We start from the raw sequence: 22,170 nt of genomic DNA on the forward strand, positions 1-22,170 counted from the left end.
ATTGTTACAAATATGCGATCATGGGCAGTAATGGTGACAGACGACGGAAGATCACGGTATACAGAAAACAAGGTAGGCTCGTTAGAAAAATGACACTTCGAATGTGACGCATATTTTATCGCCACATGTTGGAGTACAAAAGTAAGCATGCTGTGACCGTAGAGCATCGTCTCGGTCCGGCTTGTGCGAAGATAGCAGTGACGTCACATGTTTACATTCAAACTGAATGTTTACATACGTGATGAGCCTGCCTTGTTTTTTGTATGCCGTGACGGAAGATGATCTGGGATATCACTTTGTAGGCGGCATTAAGGATGGTGATCGCTCGAAAGTTCTCACACTCCAGTTTGTCGCCTTTCTTGTAGATGGGGCATATAACCCTTCCTTCCACTCCTCCGGTAGCTGTTCGGTTTCCCAGATTCTGACTATCAGTTTGTGCAGGCAAGTGGCCAGCTTTTCCGGGCCCATCTTGATAAGCTCAGCTCCGATACCATCCTTACCAGCTGCTTTATTGGTCTTTAGCTGTTGAATGGCATCCTTAACTTCCCTCAAGGTGGGGGCAGGTTGGCTTCCATCGTCCGCTGAACTGACGTAGTCATCTCCTCCGCTGCCTTGACTTTCACTGCCTGTACTCTCAGCGCCATTCAGATGTTCCTCGTAGTGCTGCTTCCACCTTTCGATCACCACACGTTCGTCCGTCAAGATGCTCCCATCTTATCCCGGCACATTTCGGCTCGCGGCACGAAGCCTTTGCGGGATGCGTTGAGCTTCTGATAGAACTTGCGTGTATCTTGAGAACGGCACAGCTGTTCCATCTCATCGCACTCCGCTTCTTCCAGGCGGCGCTTCTTTTCCTAAAAAGGCGGGTCTGCTGTCTCCGCTTCCGTCTATAACGTTCCACGTTCTGCCGGGTACCTTGCTGCAGCGCGACCGCCCGCGCTGCGTCCTTCTCCTCCAGAATCTGTCTGCACTCTTCGTCGAACCAATCGTTCCGTCGACTTCGACCCATATACCCGACGTTGTTCTCCGCTGCGTCGTTAATGGCTGCTTTGACTGTATTCCAGCAGTCCTCAAGAGGGGCCCCATCGAGCTCACCCTCTTCCGGCAACGCTGCCTCGAGATGCTGCGCGTATGCAGTGGCGACATCAGGTTGCTTCAGTCGCTCTAGGTCGTACCGCGGCGGTCGTCGGTACCGAACATTGTTGATGACGGAAAGTTTTGGGCGCAGTTTAACCATCACCAGAAATATATCACCAGAAATATATCACCAGAAAATAATTACGGAGCATCAATATGATCCTCAAAAGGTGAAGTTTCATGAATGAACTCACAGTTTCTAGGAGCAAAAAAAAAAATTAGGTGGTGCATATACGTCTCGCAAAAATTATTTTGATTTTTTTTTATATAAATGTGATCCACTCTATTCCGCATATCGTTTCTACTACATTCTTACCTACGCCTCTTCTGTAACCACGTCCATCATACTGTTTTTTCTTCTTGCGGTGGGTTCGTTTTTCGGCTGATCTTGCTTCCTTCCGATCTCTATGAGTTTCGTTTTATGAATATGCCCCTCCTCCTTCCCTCTATGACACTCCCACCCAGTCGAACATCGTCTACGACAGAGAATGTGTTCCAAATTTGGTGGAAATCGTTGAAGGGGTTTAGAAGTTACTCTGAATTGATCGATAACTAAGCAATACCCCTTCCTCAGATCCTTTTTTCATTTTCTAATGACCTATTCACCTCCACTGAAATCGTCTCCTCAAGAGACAGAGAATGTTTGTTTCAAATTCGGTTGAAATCGGCCAAGGGATTCAGGAGTTACACTTATTTGATCAAAGCTAAACAATGTCCCTTCTTTCACATCCTCCCACTCTTTCTTTGGCCCTCCCAGCATCATTATAATTGTTTCCCTAATACAGTGAATGTATTCCAAATTTTTTTTGAAATTAACCAAAGGTTTCAAAAGTTATACTGAGTTGATCAATAACTAGACAACTCCCTATCTTCGAATGACCCTTCCACCATCATCATTATTGTCTTAAGGTCAGCGAAATTGTGTTCCAATTTGGTTAAAATCGGTCAAGGAGTGCAAAAAATACACTGAGTTGACCGGTAGCTAAACTATACCCCTTCCCTATATACCCCCTCCCACCATCACTATTATTGCCACCTTAGAGAGAACATGTGTTCTCAATTTGGTTGAAATCGGCCAAGAAGTTATGCTGGAAAACATACAAACATTAAGTTTTATATATAGATAGGCTGCTTTCATTCACATACAAGAGATCCTTAGGCTTAAAAAATAAACCTTTTCCAATTTGTTAAATTGGAAACCCCTTTCTTAATCGATAGGCAGAAGGTTACCGTACGGATGATAATTAAAACAATAAGAACATGTGATTTTAAGTAGTTTTTATTATGCAAAACTTTTTACACACTATTTTTTGCAAATCTATAAATTAACATTTTTTTCGATAAACAAAACGTTTTGCATGTTCAACCAAAGGGAAACGATATCGAAGTCTACAACCGCGTTTCTTTTTAGCACTCTACTTTGTAGGTTTCTATGAATACAAAATATGAAGTGGGCATGCAAAGCATCGCTTTAATATGTATTTCTTTTTTTTAGTTTTTATGTACATGATCAATTTCGCACTACTTGGAACACGACTTATGTCTAAGCGTGATTTTAGGTTCTTAAACTATGTATTATTATCAAGTTATTCATCTTCGTTTGCATCAGCAGAAATAGCGGCTTACGCGAGGGTCAAGCAGCTGCCGAGCTTCCGAGACGGAACACAATGCTTACTTTCTGTGTGATGCAACGCTTTATTTTTTACTTCCTTCCATATCTATGAATCATAACGCTTGTTCGTGCTTGTTCTTTAAAATGATATTTTTCTCTAATTGCTTCTGATAGCTTTTCCATTATTCGAATACCAAGGCGTTGAAAGGGCGGTGTGTATTTTTTATGAAAGGGCACATTAAATAAACCACAAATAAATGTTGAATGAATGTAAAAGATAGATGAACGATAGCAAAAGCTGGTCATGATTGCACGTGAAAGAGGTTTTCAGAAGATCTCTTCATAATTATAAAAATTGGATTACATTGACAAACATCGAATTGTTGAAAAGACCAACATTTGATAAAGGCGTAACAGCCATTATTTATTCCTTCTGATTCTTCGTCTACATATATAGCTATTATGTGGATAAATAATAGAGAAGGAATAAATTTTGGTTGTTGTGCCCTTTTCAAAAGTTGGTCTGGAACTGATTGATATATTTTTGGATTTCCTCAATTTTGTCATTTGTTTAATCCTTAATTCTAAATATGTTTTAGACAAATTTAACAGGAATAAAGCATTGAGAGGGTTTCAATCAGCCTCTCAATAGCTTGATTGTTTTAACCAGCGATATTTCAAGGACAACAACTTCTTCGCTTACTCAAAAACACGAATAATGGCATCACAGATGCACGTCTAGCCGTATTGATGCACAAGAAATGCTAGATAAGATTTAGTGTGAAATTGCAATGAGACTCCGTGACCTGCACGAATCACCTCTTTTTAAGATTATTGATGACGGAAACATTCGAAAGAAACCAATTCGTTAGAATCGTATTTTTATTTGACTTGGCTGGTATCAACGAGAATGAGCATCATTTCCGAATATATTGCAATGTTTTGACGAAACATAATCAGCTAAACCATAAAGACATTTTTAAGATAGCCCTTCAAATGATTTCAGTTAAACAAACATTTGATTATACATGTATGTAGAAATAAATTACGAATTTCAAGTGACTGATTTTAAATCAAACCTTTTTTAATCATGAGGAGATCGTATGAATGAAATTGTTTTCTAAATACTAGACTTCTTTTTATCTCAACGGTTAATGTACGTATGAAAAAAAATGAACATAGAAAATCTCCCTTTGCTTTGTTTTCTGCATTTACTCACTCCTAGTAGATAATCTGACTCGTAGATCGGCTACTCGCCGATGCGTTGGACGTTATGGCTTCCTCCAAGTTGGAATCCAGCTTCCGGTACGCTGCCGTGTGCTTTCGGCCGCCTTTGCTGAAGCCTCCCCGGCCAGAGCTGGTTCGCCTACCCTCCACCAGCAGAGCCAACAATTTGGACTTGTTGTGATACGCCACGTAGCACATGATGCACGCGAACATCATGAACATAAAGTAAGTGAAAAAGTTCGAATCTTCCTGATCGAAGAATGGATCGACTCGCTCGATTTGCACCGCAGCGGCGGCCGGCTGTTCCACGCTGAAGCCATCCGAATCTGCTCCGTTTGGCAAATCTTGCTCCAGCTGGACTTCGTCCTTAACGGGACTTTCCTTGGGAAGAACTGATTCCGGCTCGAACTGATCTTCGTCGCTGAATTCGTCGTTTGTATCCAATTCGTTATTGATATTGCCCTCGCTGTTCATTTCGCGTATGTTGTTTAGGTTTTGGGTCTCATTGAGATCACTTTGTAAAGTATCCTCACTTTGCTTCGTTTCAGTGTTATCCGTGATATCTTTATTGCTCGCCGACTTGGCGATTTCGATAACATCATTGGAGGGTGCAGCCTCTGCAGCTTTATCCGAATTGGTTTTCTTGTCATCTTCTGTTGCGTTTATCTTAGCATCAGATGGTTGCTCTAATGGTTTTTCTGATTCCTCCTTTGCCTGCGTGGCAACGGAACCTGCTGGCTTGTTTTGAACTAGTAGAAAAAAATGCAACATATTATTGTACTATATGAGAACAAAATAAGCATGCATTCAACAAAATTTACCATCTTTTTCCTCCACCTTCTCAATTTCAACGTTTCCCGGTAGCAACGGAGGTATGATAATTTCAGCTACCTTGTTAGTAGGATTCTGTGCGACCATTTCTTGCTCCGATGTTAGTTCCTCCTTCAATCCCCAGAGCAGCACCTTGCAAATTGGTTTAACCCCCACTAATTTCGTCAGGTCTTCGTTCATCAACAAACACCAGCGAGAACAAACATTTTCTGTTTTCAGTGGACTTTGGCTAATCAGGTCTGTATGCTTCACATTCCTGTCATTCAGCACTGGCACCAAGTTGTCGCAGAATCGGCTCGCATCGACCTGCTCATCAACAACCTTTTTAACCTCATCGATTGCCACCGGTTCCGGTTTCCGTTGGGTCAGTACCGTATCTACTAAGAAACGATACAACTCGCATAGCTTACTGAAAACAATTTCGACTTTGTCTGCGTCGCAACTGACCAGAAAAGGCAGTTTAGTTCCATCTAACAGATCCGATTCAGGGGATTCAGCTCTGGTAGCATTGATCGTAACAGATGAATTTGACGGAACTGGTGATCCTGGAGGAGCCGACCAAACCACCAGTGAATGGTGAAGCAATAATAAAGCGATAGCCATCACTAATTTCGATGCAGATTTATGGAACATTTTTTTGCACAAGCTTACAGAAATTCCCGTTATATTCGATGAATCAGGTTTATGGGTATCAGACAAGTGCGTCTTCGACAGGGAAATTATCGGACTTGCTATCGCAAATATGACGTGGGATAACGGCTTATCATCAGTTGATAAACGGAATAACAATTTTTATCGACTGTTTTTCAGGAAATGGTCTTGGATAACACTCTGATTTCCAGTCTTTCACTGCTTCCACTTGGAAGATTTTGACAACACAACATCAAGGACTTTTTTCTTTTGTAAAATTTTTAATTGCGTTGATGGACCCCCCTGTCAGTTTTATGACAGATTAGAAACACGAGCGTCGGGAATCAATGTAAATAAATACTAAGGTATGGAAATCCATATATTGTGTGCGTGCCTTTCGTGTATGGCGAAACATCTTTCACTACAACATTCAAACGAGCCCCCATAAGAAGCCGTGCAAATATGTACGTCACCATTTGCTGTTTACATTTTCCATCATCCACTAATACACTTGCATTTGGTCTTCTTCCTCACCTTCTATCTATTTTCATTGGTCGGGAATATAAATATTTTTTTGGGGGCTGACACTGGAGACCCGGAGAAAAATTGTTTTATGACAGATTACTCGCTTAACTTTTCAAAAGGACCTAAGTAACATTTTTTGACGTAAACTACGTCTAAGGGGAAGACTCTGATACAGGGTGTAAAACGAAAATTTCCAAATTCGAGACCGTCACGAAATTAGGATAGATTTCAAACGCTAATAGCTCCTTTATCCTTTAGCCCCCATAAGAAGCCGTGCAAATATGTACGTCACCATTTGCTGTTTACATTTTCCATCATCCACTAATACACTTGCATTTGGTCTTCTTCCTCACCTTCTATCTATTTTCATTGGTCGGGAATATAAATATTTTTTTGGGGGCTGACACTGGAGACCCGGAGAAAAATTGTTTTATGACAGATTACTCGCTTAACTTTTCAAAAGGACCTAAGTAACATTTTTTGACGTAAACTACGTCTAAGGGGAAGACTCTGATACAGGGTGTAAAACGAAAATTTCCAAATTCGAGACCGTCACGAAATTAGGATAGATTTCAAACGCTAATAGCTCCTTTATCTTTCAATGGATTTTCGAGATTTTATTATCAATCGAATCGGTAACTCTCCAGCAATTTTTTAAGCCCATTGGAACTATTGATTATCAACGTTAAAAAATTAAAAATTCTAAATCTTTAAAAACCCAGTAAAATTTCACAGTTTCGTTACGACCGCGCGCCGTCTGCAGTTGGTTCTTGCGCTCTACTTTTGTGCGGTGATTCGCACAAAAAGTACAACAATAGAACCAGAGCAGTGACCGCGGTCGGAGCAAAAAAGTAGTTTTTTATGAAAAAGTGCTACAGATGCTGGACATGTTCATGTTAGCAAGAGGTGAATATTAAAATTGATTATCAACTTTTTTTTTGACGGATATTGAGTAAAAGTTCTGTGGGATAGAAAGAGCCCTCCCCTCGGATATGTGATCTTGCCGCGATGGGTGGGCTTACGCCATTAGCACTGCTATGGCAACCAAAGACATATCCTGTCGTGGTGGTATCACATGTGGACTATTTTTGTTCAATGCAGCGTCACAATTTGGCATTGACGCACTGATTTTACGGATGTGCATGTGATCCAACGGACATCATCGTGTCTTGGAGCCTGGAATAGTGATGCAGTGAGGTGGGCTTCTTTCCTCAGTAATAATGAAGTGATATCTCCTCCTTTTTTGCAATACTTTTCTGATGTGTTCCCTGAAGATGGTGAGTCGTAGCTACGCTTAAATCTAGCTAGATAGGTATAGGGGTAACGGCTCAAACCTTGGCCCATTATGCTACGGATGAGCACATTTATCGTTATAAATCTTCATATATTGCATTTTCAACCAGAATTATTCCACCAGCCGGCTTGCTTACATTTGGTTCTGACGCCAAATAGCAAAAAACGACGATAAATGTCCGGAATATCTCATTTAAACCAGCGAAAGTCTCGAGAGAAATGGACAAAATGTCGGCATCCTTGTCCCTATCAGGTGGATAATTTTTCAGCCCACTTGGGACGAGTGATTGTTGATTTCGAACATACGAGAGATAAAGATGGGTTGCTGTTTATAGTACCAGTCATTTTGCTTGCGTTGAATAAAGGCAGCATGCAAACAAATAGAGAAAATCAAATCATCTTATTGAGCGTGAATTCTAATTGGTTGCATGTAAAATACTACCACACTGATTGTGAGAGTGCGTTTTAGATTCCCCCAATAGCACGCTTACCAAGGACATGCTAACGAAAATACTATTATATGACTCATTCATTTCCCAAATATTTACCATATTTGCAAGTGAAGAAGTTTAGAAAAATGAAAACTGTATTAAAAACTGCATTGCAAAAAGGCTACATGTTCTAGCCCTCATGTTGTGCCTTCAAACAAATTGCATACGTTAATTATTGAAGATAATATAATAATAGATAATAATAGATACGTTATTACTGAAGAAAGCTAATTGTAAAACTTATTCTAGGCAATTCCTTCCTTGGTACTTTGCATAAACAGTTAGAACTGTACCAACTACCTGATATTATTACACAGTTCAAGCTCTATCTGGAATAAGGGCGAATGTCGCAATAGAGAATTCTCTTCGCCGACTTCCCCTCTTTTAAATTAAAGTGACAAGCAGATGATTTCGTTGCGGTTTTTCGCCTCAGAACGAAAGAAAACAATAAAAACTTGCATCCTGAGGTGATAAACCGCGATGAAATTCTCTGCTTGTCACTTTTATTTAAAAGAGGGAAAGTCGACGAAGAGAATCCTCTCTTGCGACATTCGCCCTTTTACCAGATAGAGCTTGAGTTATTCATAAATACAATTATTGGATGCTTGTTTTTAACTCTGCCTGTGTTGAAGTTGCATGATTGATACGTGCGTTTGATTCCACTCCTCTCTATATCGATCAGCTGTTGTGAATCCTCTCAAAACTCTCACGTGTTTCAACTTCCCGAGTTGAAAGAATACTTTTTCGGTATCAATTTAATCTTGTAATCTTGTAATCTTGTAATATCAACGCACCCTCTGACCATAGCCTATCTGCGTTGTATTTAAATACCACTGAGCGATACGTCTACTGGGCAACACGTCCGGTGTGCACTGCACTAAGATCTCCTTAGATGCAACCGGACCGAGATCTTACTTAAGGCTCCCAAGGGTCCGTTTCGTTGTGATATGTTGCCATAAAATAGAAATATATGCACTTGCTTTTCTAATCTAAGGGAATATTTAAATTTACTAATGATATTGATTAGTGACAAGTAAATTCATTCATCGATCAGATTAGAACGAGCTCAGTGCAATTAAAATATAAACGCAATACTTATCTGCAATTCACAGAAGATGTTGGGATTGTCCTTGAAGTAATCACGTTGTGAACACAGACTTCCTGTATTGACGGAGGTTGTTATGAATATGAATACCGCTGCTGATACCGGAACAATAAGATTTTCTTCATCACTGGTCGTCTGGAAAGAGGTAGATAAAAGAATTGGGCCGCTTTCACTCGCCGGCCCGCAAAACATTAGTAAGTAATTAATCTTACTACAAAGACAAAAATACAGTTCTAATAATTCTGTCTTATTAATGGATATCACACATGCCCATCTGATACTCAACTTAACCAAAAACATATCCTCAATACTTAATAAAATGATAACTGTATATAGTTTCTATTATTGTCCATATATACCTACTATTCAATCTAGGATTCCAAATCGGATAAATTAATTCAGTTGCTAACTAAAAGCTTATCCTCAACGCTTTGGCTGTCAATAGTCTCCACAATATGAACCTTAAAGGTTATAACTTTGTTCAATCCTACATCTGTTTATATTAAAACTCAATCCTAACTGCCCCGAAACCGCTTTCAACACATAACTGCCCCGAGCACAGCAACTACATGCGACCCACAGGACCCCAATCGAGGACGGCCTACACTATACCGTTGTGAGCTTACACCCTCTCCTGGGCAGTGCGACGCTGAAAACATGCTCCTAACGTTTGATGCCTAAAAATAAAAATAAATAAACTAATTACACTAAATCTTACACTTTTGATCGAACCCGGCTGACATTCGCGTTAAACAATGTGTTCCATGAGTGCTGATCACTCATGATAGCGCCCCGAATCGGCGAATAAAATTCAGTTTAACGCAGAGTTTAAACCCTCTCTTGCGCTAAGTAATGCTGAAAACCTAACTTCTAGGAACTTGATTCGTAGAAACAAATTATACTGAAATTGGTGCGTGGCAAAATAAGTTATACTATTAGCTAATTTAGTTAAACCCTGACTACCCCACATTATACTGGCCCGTTTGGAGTCATCCAGTGGCACTTGGTCTTAGCATTCGTTTTCTTTTTAAATTCTATAACAATTCACCACGATTGTGCCACGTTTGGCCTAAAGTCGTTTGGCCTAATGCCGTTTGGCATAAGGTCGTTTGGCCTAAAGTCATTTGGCCTAATGGTCGTTTGGCCTAATGGACGATTGGCCTAATGGTCGTTTGGCCTAATGGTCGTTTGGCATAATAGGTACATATAGGCGTAAACGATTGAAATATATTGTTTATATGAAATTATTTTTGTAGGTGCAAAATAAAGCCATGTGCAGTGATCAAAAAGCGAAATGCAAACTAACGTTAAAATATTGCAAATCACTTTTACAATACAATAAAACCAGGAATTTATAAAAAGGAAGGTATAAAAAACAATGAATCAGATATGTTTTGGCAATGTCGACATATGAAAACAGTATAACTTGAAAGAACTGATTATGCTTTAAAGAAGGCATCAACATTTTTGGAAAATGCTTGTCATATGCAATACCAAAGCAACATGCAATAAAACTTGAAAGGAAAGCACATGCTTTAAAGAAGGTGTCAACCATAGAGTAAAGATTGTATGTTTCCTATACAATGTCAAAACTGTAAAACTCAAAAAACAAACCCCAATCGATTTTGGCATCACGTTCAGAACATTTATGTTGCCAAAATCGAATGGTTTTTGTTTTCTTATGATACTTTAGCATTTCTTCACTTTTTGTGACGCTAGCCACACTGTGACCCTTTTTTACATTAAGATACTCATTTTTCTTTTATTTATGTTGTAAAACTATGTTGATCCCTCTCAAAATTGAGCCCACAGAATTTTATTTCGAAATGAAACCCAATTTCAATCATCTTTGAGGGGAATTAATGATTCTTCGGCGGAAACATGTTGTTTTATTTTTTAAAATCAAAATCTTTAACCAAAATATTATTTTTCAGGCAAATTATACATTGAAGAAAGTGAGTTTCCAAACAAAACATCAAAAACTGTACTCCAGGCAATATTCGGCTAAAATTGAATTAAATCGCTTATCAGCAGAGTGAACCCAAACTTATGGCCATATAGTGAATGAACTTAAACTTTTGGCCGCCAGCCGTCTCCCTAATAAAGAAAATAATAATAATAATAATAAAAACAAAACTTTTAGCCAATGCATACTATGCACTTGAGTAAACATTTTGATTTTTAAAATAAAACAAAAATTTTCCGCCGTAAATCATCAATGCCCCTCAAAGATGATTAAAATTGGGTTCCATATCACTTTTCATTTCGAAATTTGTGGGCTCAATTCAGAGAAAAATCAAACTTTTTCGGTATCAATTTACAGATCAAAATACTTTTTGCAAGCAATAATAGATCTAAATTATGATGAAGGTATTTATCAAGTAATTTGACTTGAAATTGACTTGAAATGACGTTGAAAGTTTATCTAATGATACATACAATCCATTGTATCTTTCCATTATTAAATGAGAAAATATTTGTAGGATTCGCGTGGAAGATGATAAAATTAAATATTAATAAAATAATTGAATCATTTATTTGCGAAATAAGAAGGAAATTGTGTATCGAACCACGAAAGGTTGATGCTTGAATCGTGTTTGGAAGCCGTAAGGTAGGCAATTATTTTTGGTATGTTCTGCGAATGAAAGCGATTATATCGTGATTCGAGAAAAGCATCATGAGGTCCGATTCACAAACTACATGACGTTTTAGGTTGTGGGAGTGTACTTGTCTGAGCGTTAAGGACTTTATAAATTTCAGAACCCTACCATACATGAAGCATTACTAGAGGCGTGGTGTCGGTTGACAATAGTCAAGTTTAGCGTTATGTAATTTGCCAATGAAACTTAACCGCTGAGTGGATTAACCTGTTTTTACAAAAATTCTCAGCAATCCAAGCGCAAGCATCGGTTATTCTATCTGCAGTTTTCGGTTATTTTCTCCAGTACGGGTTATTGGTGAGAATGTTTTGATTTTAGAGTTTTACCTATACTAACGTAGAGCTACAAATCGAAAGCGCATGCCACCATTTGGCTACGGGTGCCCCCAGTGTTGTCCAAAAAAGTTTTGGCTAATTATGTCGCTATACTGATGGAAATTGTGAAATAAAAATGATAGCTGACATAGTGTGGTTGTTATCTATTCATCTGATGTGCGAAAGCAGGTATGTTCATTCAGAAAACTCTTTTATTGGGCAAAAGAAAAACTCTAGCACAGCCAGCCTGCATAAGTCAACGAAACATGGCTGCTCAAAAACCGAGTCAAAGTGATTTTTCACGCAAGTTAATTGCTTTTAATAGTTTAAGAAGTGTATAAATCTAGAGTTATGAAGCAGATATATGTTTTATACACTTTTCTAAAGAAGCAGTGGTTAATATCTCCCTACAAATCGACGTATTATCGCTGAAATATTGATTAATTTGCGTGATGAGCCAATGTTACATCCAGGGCCAACATTACCGCCGGTTACCCTATATAGAGAAATTGTAATCAACTTTATCGACATTAATAGGAAATTGACATTAATAGGATTCACTGAGTAGAAGTTTTTTCAAAACTAGGAGCGTGGCGCTTCTTTTATTTTGTTATGTCCAAATTAAAGAGCCATAATATAAAATACCACACTTGACAACAATGGTATAGAAACAATCTAATAATGGCTTCATTCTCGATAAATTTTATTAACAGATAGGGAATAGGCGTGATGAAGCTTTATTTTGCCACCGAAAAGTGAATCCTATAGCTGACCACGACTTAGATAATGATAGTTATTTTACTTGTAAGGATTTAAGACGATTAGATACGGTAGGGCAAATTTCATTATCTTCGCTCAACTTTAAAGCGATGCTCTTTCAAACTTTAAAACTAGGTTTTCCATCTATGAAGAAACGACCCTGGGAGATCAGTATTAGACAAATAAAATGAAGGAATGACGCAACTTAATCTACAATGAGTATCGACTTAAACTGAATTACATAGAAAACAAAAAAACTAAGAAAGACAATGTTAGGTGATAGGTGAATTAAACAAGATAAAACAAATGACATCTTACGAAATACTTGACAAAATTAGAAGTAAACTTACTGTTTGACTATTAAAACTTGTAATACCAGACATCACTGCAATTGGCAGAAGACATAAAGATAGGCACAATTCTCCAAACTACTTCTTTAACCGCATCAAAATGTGTGAGTATGTTTTTGTGAGTGTGTGTATATATCATCATCTGAAGAGTGTGTCTGTGAATCACACTATGAAGAACTGAATGTTTAATACGCTCATCAAGCTAGTGATCATTAATTTATTGTGTTTTCAAATATTTGGATCTGCTTCAAGAACAATAGCATAAAATTTGATTTAGGAAATGAGTGCAAAATTATGCTGAAGTGTATGGGGTGATGACTGAGAAGTGCAAAATATAAATAATGTAAAAATTGATGAATCGATGTTAGATGGTGTTGGCAATCATGGGTGTACATTAAGTGAATCAACTCATCATTAAACACACGACTGCAATATATGTTCAACAAAATAGTAAACAGGGACTTATATACTTATTAAGGTGTGACGTAATTTGGAAATGTTGTACGGGATCTTGAACAAGGATGGTTCTGAAGATTTAGTAATTTGATTTTAACCGTTTGGTGATTATTCGGTGACCCGTTTCTGAGGATGGTTTTCCTGCCTAAGAGAGTTATAATAGTGGAGAAGTTGTGAAAGTGAAGAAATAACGATACGGTGATAGTGACCGCAATATTGTTGGTGATCACGATGACTGTGCCAAGATTTACGTAATGATAGTAGGTGAATAGGATAAATGATTTCATTGCTTATACTGAGTGAAGTGACTGAGGTGATTAGTAGTGTCAGAAAACTTATATATTGTTTAAAGGTAAAAGAGAAGAAAAGAGTGATGTTGATGTTAGTGATAGTAGTTTGACAATACTAAGTGCTTATAATGATGGGGGTGGGCTGTTAAACAAATCCTTGTTTTCATCAACACGGCCCATAACAGTGACCACATGAGCAACATCGCTTAGGAACGTCTGTGTGGAGATGAAAAACGGGAGGCTCATAGAAGCCAATATGGGCGGGGTACAGTGTAGATTAATAGCAAGGGACAGCTGCCATTGTAACCACCACAAAAAAAAAAAAAAAAGTTCTGTGGGATAGAAAGAGAGAGCAATGCAATTTTACTCAGTTACTGAAAGTGAAAGTTAGCGTGTATCCTACTATTTAGGCAGCATCCCTTTAAAATAGCACTTCAAAAACATTTAATCGCCATTTAATAAGCAAATAACTATGAGATGTATTGATCACTCTAAGACGAATAACAATCGGAGAAAGGCATCATCACCACTGCGGAATAATAAATTTGGGGTTTTTAAATGGAAATTTTAAATTGTCATATCCAACCATTTTCATATATAGTAAGTTACGCCAATTTTGTTCGAAACATAAATGAATTGGTGTGCGATCGAACATGATTTGCGGAAAAACTACACATTACACGCGGCAAAACGTTTAACAAAACAAACCTCGCTACCTCCCGACCCCATATATCCAACATCCCAATGGTTGTAATTTGACTGCACGCACGCACGCACGCGCGGTTCGAAGTTTTTATGACAATTACTATGAAAACAGTAAATTTTTCGAAAAACCGTTTTGCAACGTTGGTCAATAATATCTAAAAATATATGAGTACGTCGGCAACATAGGAAACTTAGCAAGTGAATAAATCGTCTTTATTGCAAAACCGTTCGCTGCTTGCAAGAAAAAATATTAAGGTTAATACTAAATCGTGGGAAATTCAATTGAGCACGTAAAAGAATAACATATCAATAATGAGCATTTTTATTTTCTTTATAGCTTTGCTTACCAAAATCCGATCGGTTTGCAACAACAATCGCCTTACATATTTAGAAATATTCTACGAAATCTTCGGGTTGATTATATTTAGGGGGAAATCCTCCAGTGCCGGACACATAAGCCATTTAACAAAAAAAAACTTTAACTATCCGGATCATGTTTCCTTTTATACCATACTAGCAGAACGTACCCTGCGTTGTTCGGGTTTTTACGTTTAACGTTCGAAATGTCATTTTCTGCTTTGATTGCGACGCCGCACTCTAGATCATTTTTCGAGCAATCCCATTAGGTTTTCTCCAAACTCGCTATTGTATTTTGACAATTTCCCCAACTTTTCCTTTAAAATTTACTAACCTTTTGCATATAGAAACACAGCTGATCCCAATACGAATCGATTAGTGAGGAAATCTCGCAAATCGGTCATCCTCTTCGTGAGTTATAATGCCTCAAAGGAAGAATAGATAGAAGAAAGAAACACAAAATATGACCATTGACCATTGATGATTCATACAAACTTTGAATTTGATCATTTGAACACGTTTTTCGACGATGAATTTTGGTGAAAAATTTTACGATTTAGAAAAATGTCTTCTAGTACCGGACGCTATTGCATCATGTTCAAATGTGACTAAGTTCCTGTTACATGAATAAAGACATCATTCAGAATAGTAATTAGTAGTAATATTATTCACGTGCTTTAAGTTGTAAATATTAAAAATTGTTAGTGGAGCTTATTTGACACTTCAGCTAAATTTTTTAGATCCTAATCCAAATTCCCACCTTTTTCAAAGATCTCTTCAATTTTTGTTTCTGCTAATTTCTGTGGCTTTCTCAGCTAGAAGAAACAATTGAATTGAAGTAAATGTAACAAAACAGGTGTGAAGAATTTCCATTCAACTTCAAATTTTGTACAAAGTTTATCACATGAAAATCTGATTTTCCTTGCCGGGACCTCGGAGGACCTTGGATGGACCTTTGCAAGTAGTGTCGTTTTAAGAAGTGTCCGGTATTGGCAGGTGTCCGGCGGTGAGAGATTTCTCCCTAAATAATTAATGATCCGCCTCATGAAACGATCTCTCACGATCTCATTTCTATAGTAATTTCCATACAAACTTCCAACTGCGCGTACTAAGTTAAAATATAACCAATTCAGTTGAAAATTGAGGAGGTTCACCAAAACAACAAATGTTATCATTCAAGCATAAGGGTGCGCAAAAGTCAAAATTTCAATCACTCTAGGCTCTAACCAAAATAATTATCTTATGATCTGTTTTACGTAGTTTACGTCGGGCGGTCATATCTTGTATATAACCCTTCTGATTTTTCATGAATTATTTTGAATAGCGCAATCAATAGCTTTCATGTTGTTGTGTTGATTGCGCTATTCAAATTAATTCATGAAAAAAATGTTACTTAGGTCCTTTTGAAAAGTTAAGCGAGATTAGAAACACGAGCGTCGGAAATAGGGATCCTATAATGAGAGATATGCGAAAGCGGCCATTGTAAGCCAATCGAGCATTGAGAACTGCCAAAACGTGAGCCAAATGAACGTTGTTATTGTTGCAGATTGAAACGAGGTTGAGAGGTATTGAGATAGATTTTAAGAAAAGTTTCATCGAATAAACAATTTGTTTTACTTTCGCGAGTAGAAGTAATCTAGTTTATGTGTCGTGTTTCGCCTATTTGTATTCCACTTTTATTTTAGTGATAATGCTTATTTAAACACTGTTAGTGGACAGACAAACATATTCCAAATTGTTATCAAATGCAAAGTCATATACAAGCTTCAACATTTTGCGCTGCGGCAAGTGCTGGAAGCGTTTGCTAACAAAAGTAACAGCGTTGCTAAATCATCTGAAAAAGTATTTGCATATCTCTCATTATAGGATGCCTAGTCGGAAATAATAAGCCATTTTATGAGACAGATTCGAACAGCTGATCGAAATTTTGAGTGGACGGCTCGGTCTTTGTTTTGGTAAATTTGCATGTAAACCATCATCATTTCGTCATCATCATCATCATTTCATTTCATTTTCGCAAATGTTCCTTGTAAAATGTAAATATTAGTATTTGGTCTCCTGTCATTTGAGCTTTCTATAAAATGGCTTATTATTGGGGGCTGACACTGGAGACCCGGAGAAAATTTCCTGGGAACGGTTCGGCAAAAGATATTTATCTCGCATAGAAAAATATCAAACATTGATTTTACCTAGAGGCCTTGATAAGAGAAACGCGGATTGGCATGTGCCGCCAATCGAACCGTCAAAAAACAGCAGCCAATCGAGCAAGAGACCTGTCAAGCAGCCAAAACATAGGTTCAAAAACTGAAAACGGCTAAATTCGATTTAATACCATTTATGAATGTACAAATTTTGAATGCATTTTTTATTTGTTATCAGTAATATATGCAAATCAATGATAGATTATGAAATGCAATTGGATTCTATTGTCATATGATGTGTACACATTAAATAGCGATATGTAAAATTTTACCTGGATAAATAATTTCTTCCTTTTCATGTGTTGTTCTTTTATAAAGAAGATTGGCTGCAGTGTTGGCAAATTTACATTTTCTATCCGCGTTTCTCTTATTAAGGCCTCTAATTTTACCAACAAATATTTCAGTTACAAGATAGATTGTCGCTGGCGTCGCTATCCGGAACATATTTTGCTGGCGAGGACTCGGGCGAGGATATATCCCTATACACTGCCAAAAATATCTATATATTATATACGTGTCGCCGTTATAAATTTTTGCAATAGCTTCACCCTAATATAAATAATCGATATAGAACCACACATAAATTAAATGTAATTGCTAATTCGAGACCACACATAAAGTTTATTTGGATATATATTTTATTAGTATTTCGCGTGGAGAATGGTTATGTGTGCGCTGAAGTGCTGGTACTTTTCGTGACTGTCATGTGAAAGCGAAAACATTGCATTTTCATTTTCAAGAGACCAAATGAAAATGTAGCCGTCTCCCGGTCACCTGTCACATTACAAGCAGTCATGATGGGAATGTTGCTTTGTTTTGAAATCTAAATTTCCAAATAGTTTTAATAAAAGATATTTTAGTTACTAGATAAAGATTGTCGCTGTCGTCGCTGTCCGGAACATCTTTTGCTGGCGAGGATAGGGGAGCTAAATGTCAAAGAAGGAAAATCCATACGATTTGACAGGTATGTACCACACATGTTTCGGACAGCAGAACAAAGGGAACAGTAGCGACAATCTTTATCTAGTAACTAAAATATCTTTTGTTTTAATAGATCTATGCAAATAACGATGACTAGTCGATAAACCAAATACAATCAGGTTTTTGATTTTAGAGTTAGAAGTAACATTATTGAAGAAGAAAAAGGTTGTTCACAATAGTTTGATGCGCTTTCATGAAATAAAAATCCGTGAAAATTTAGCAGAATTCCTTTCATTGTTTATTTTTTCTATGAAAACGGGAGAGAATAAAATGTAAATATCGCGTGACTTCTCTCAATGAAAATGAAAATCTCAGTACTGGCGCTGATATACATCATAAGTTAAATCTATGGATTTTGCCAATAAATATGTGTGGATTTTTAGTAGTGTATAGGGTGCTAAATGTCAATGAAGGAAAAATACATACGATTTGACAGTTCGGTACCCAACATGTTTCGGACAGCAGAACAAAGGGGACCGAAGCGACAATCTTTATCTTGTAACTAAAATATCTTTTGTTTTACCACTAATCGTTTTTCGATTATACATTTTATGATTGGATTATTATATATGGTAACGTAATCAATTACACCAATTCTCGCGTAACATTTGAAAAGGGCCTACAGCCAAAACGTAAACACTGAGAAAATGCCGTTCGAAAAAAAGGCATCACAATTTCTATTCCTATTTCCCAGGTTTACGATATTTTAAGCAGCAAAAACTCCTAAAAGCACATAATCAGCACTATCTATCCATCCATAACCTTAATTGCATCGAAAACATGAAAAAATGTGTCGAAATCGTTAAAATAAAAGTTTAAGTCTATTTTAATTTTTTTCTCCGGGATAGGCCTTCTTGTTAAGTCATTCTGCATTTGCTTGTCATTCATAGACCCTTTGTTTATGTCATTTTTCGAAAGTAAACACGGGATAAGGCTTTTCGGGAGGGGAAATTTTCTCTCTCCGAGGTCGGGCCGATGACGGTTCGGAAAAAATTCTCGTTATCGGCCCGAAGTTGGAGAAGGCTTATCCCAGACAGAAAAAAACGAGTGGCTTGGCCGTTTTTTAGGGTGGACCTACACATATTTTGAAAATAACACGTTGTAGGCCCAATTAAAAATTAGTTTTTTCTAAGTAATTTAATTGAAGATGCTGAACATTTTTATACTATTAGTAGCTATTAGAGGATGCTATCGAAGGGTGTTAAAATTGAATTTGTTTACTTTTCATTGTAGGCCCTAATCAATTGTTAAGCGAGAATTCTCGGGTACTTATCATCCAAATTCTAAAAATTGTAGAGGCTATCGTCAAAATTATTCATGATACAATTCTCGGGATTTAATCAAAGGACGTATGTGATTTTATAAACAAAGATTCAAACGTCGATTTGTCCAATCTGATAGCACTCCCACGCAAACCATCACCACAGACTGGTAGAAGAAGCCTTCGGCTACCTGTTGGTGGTGTTGGATTGCGTGGGAGTGCTATCAGATTGGACAAATAGACGTTTGAAACTTTGCTTATACAAAATCACATAAGTCCTTTTGAATAAATACCCGAGAATTGTATCATGAATAATTTTGACGATAGCCTCTACAATTTTTAGAATTTGAATGATACACTGAACGGGTCGTAAAGTATCGTTACCATTCAAAATTGATCTTTTTGGGAACACAAAAATTGCTGTATCATTGAGGTTACAATCACTTTATCATGCATTTAATAATTCTATGAATAATAATCGTTTAGTGTATGATCGAAATTTAATTATGAATAGTTTGACATTTTTCATCTGTATCATAAAAACATAAAAGCGCTATTACTTCTCGAGCAACATATGATTAGGGCCGAAAAACCGACAATGCTGAACCGAGAAAAATTAGGTTCAATAAGTTTTCTATTAGTATGTCTAATTTAATTCATTTTATTGAAGTAGAAACTCATTTCATTGCCAAAACCATGTCAATGCTATACTGCCGCTAACCGCAAGTCGAGCACATCTGTATATGGAGGCCCATATACAGATGTGCTCGACTTGCGGTTAGCGGCAGTGTACGGACGGTCGGATAGAAATGAAACCGTTTTTGGTAATCAACCCAAAGGATGATCAAACTGTAAAGTTTAATTAAAGTTTGAAATTTAGTTCTTTGTCTTACAAATCTTTACCGTTACTATAAAATGCTTTACTTACAATTTTAAGTTTATTTTCCTAGGCTTACTTTCTCACTTCACCTTCCTGTTTTGCTCTGTCAATTATTTTATTTCTCAATTTAACTAATTCAGTTTTAGCGTGTACTATATGATTACCTGTTTCCCTCTTTTCTTCCAGCAGTGTGTCGAATGTTCGTCCTTCTATTATGTGGATTGTTCAGAAATGATTGAGCACCACTGTACTGTCTTGCACCCGTATTGCTCAGCTGTTCATTGAAGCATAATTTTAATTCACATTTATTTCATGTTCCCGATCTACTTACGGTATGCGTGATGTGATCGTATGACCAGATTTATGCAATTTTCTATACGATAATTTCTTTAATCTATACTCTTCCTAAACTTTTCATTTATCCATAAATATTATTCACTTTCAACTTCTAACTTTTGTTTATGTTCCTGTTATATCTACTTTTACTTTTTGCTCACCTTTTTCTTCCTCCTCTGCCTGTCAACTGTCACCCAACACGGAAAAATTGAAGAACCTATTTTGTTAGCCAAACGTTGATCGTGACTTGGCTGCGTACATGCAGTGTCACCAGAACAGGCAGTATACGTAAATGGTAATTAATAACCACGATATCTCCGACGGTAACCGGTTCCGGATGTTGAAATCACTTACTCCTACGTGTAATTTCTGGTAGATTATGGCTGGCTGTCCAATGAGCAGCTCGAAGTAGCTCGAAGTTGTTCTCGTCCTGCTCATGCCCATTTGTTGACAAAAAAGAACGAGCAGGACAAGAACAACTTTGAGCTACTTCGAGTTGCTTATTGGACACCACTTATAGTGCTGTCCAATGAGCAGCTCGAAGTTGTTCCCGACCTGCTCGTTCTTTTTTGTCAACAAATGGGCATGAGCAGGACAGGGAGAAACTTCGAGCTACTTCAAGCTCTTATTGGACAGCACTAATCTGTTACCCACCAGGATCTGATTTGCCAGGATCTGGAAGTTCATCCAGTTCTGCTTAAGTGCTGCGCTGCTGTCGTCGAGGTCGGCTAACGGCTTCGTTCCATTGGACGAACCGAGAAGGAAGTGGTTCGGGGTCAACGCTGGAGCCGATTCGTCGTATATTGGTGTCGTATCCATCCAGGCCGATATGAACCAGCCGAAAATAAAATACCTACACATCACACAACGCGCACTTCCATTCGTTGGAAACTACAAAATGACCAAACATTCTACAGAATGACCAAACATTCAGCCTTCCTCATCTTTCACGCAAATATTCCCTTCCACTCTAACACACGCTAACCTTCGTCTTCATTTTAAACTCCGACACTCGGTCATCTCCGTATCCTCAATTGCACATAGCGTTCGAGACGAAACGAGACCGCTGCTTCGTGTGATCATTAGCCCAGTCACTGTTTCGTCGTTCACATTACTTTTTCTTCGTTTTAATAAATCATTTTTCTTTTAAGTGGTTAAGGGCGACATGCATCCATTTTTTTTTTAATTTCTTGACTGCTAATTAACTTTTAGTATGATCTAATAATATATTTATTCATAGTAAAACCTTGTCATAATTTATCTTCAATACTGCAATATTGATCAATACAAAATCAATGTTCAGTACGTCTCTCTCTTCACTACATTCGCTTTCTCCTCCACTCTTCGATTTAATTATAATCGAATTGAAGTTGTAATACCTTTACTGTTCGAAAGCCAAAATTAATGTTAGCTAAAACAAAGATTTACCTAAAAAAAATTGGACGTTGTTTTTTTTCCTTAATCAATTTGCTTAGTAAAATATTTCCTTTAAGGAAAGTCCCCAAATAAACCCAAAGTCAATACAGAGTCAAACTCCAATTTAAAATTCATTAAGCTCAACTGGAATGAACTCTTGATACAAATATAGTCTAAACTTACTCTGAATCAGATTAAAACAGTCGATTAGTTGATATTATAAAGTCTAATCAAAATCCAATGCAAATAAAATTAAATATAATGCACATTTGTTTCAAATACAATCTTCATTTAATCAAGAATCAATTCCAATCTAATTCCAATAAAGTCTAATCAAAATCCAATCTAATCCA

General features: G+C 37.3%; 1 protein-coding gene across 1 annotated transcript; it reads right to left on the reverse strand.

The window, feature by feature from the left end:
- Positions 1-2,398: 2,398 nt before the first annotated feature.
- LOC134225971 (trans-Golgi network integral membrane protein 2-like) lies at positions 2,399-5,714 on the reverse strand. The gene is made up of 2 exons (XM_062706455.1): positions 4,798-5,714; positions 2,399-4,725 (listed from the first exon to the last, which is right to left on the reverse strand). The coding sequence occupies exons 1-2, from the start codon at positions 5,438-5,440 to the stop codon at positions 3,971-3,973; spliced, it is 1,398 nt and encodes a 465-aa protein (XP_062562439.1). The 5' UTR covers positions 5,441-5,714; the 3' UTR covers positions 2,399-3,970.
- Between the last annotated feature and the right edge of the window lie 16,456 nt (positions 5,715-22,170).

This window comes from Armigeres subalbatus, chromosome 1, assembly GCF_024139115.2.
Source record: "Armigeres subalbatus isolate Guangzhou_Male chromosome 1, GZ_Asu_2, whole genome shotgun sequence".
Taxonomy (NCBI): domain Eukaryota; kingdom Metazoa; phylum Arthropoda; class Insecta; order Diptera; family Culicidae; genus Armigeres; species Armigeres subalbatus.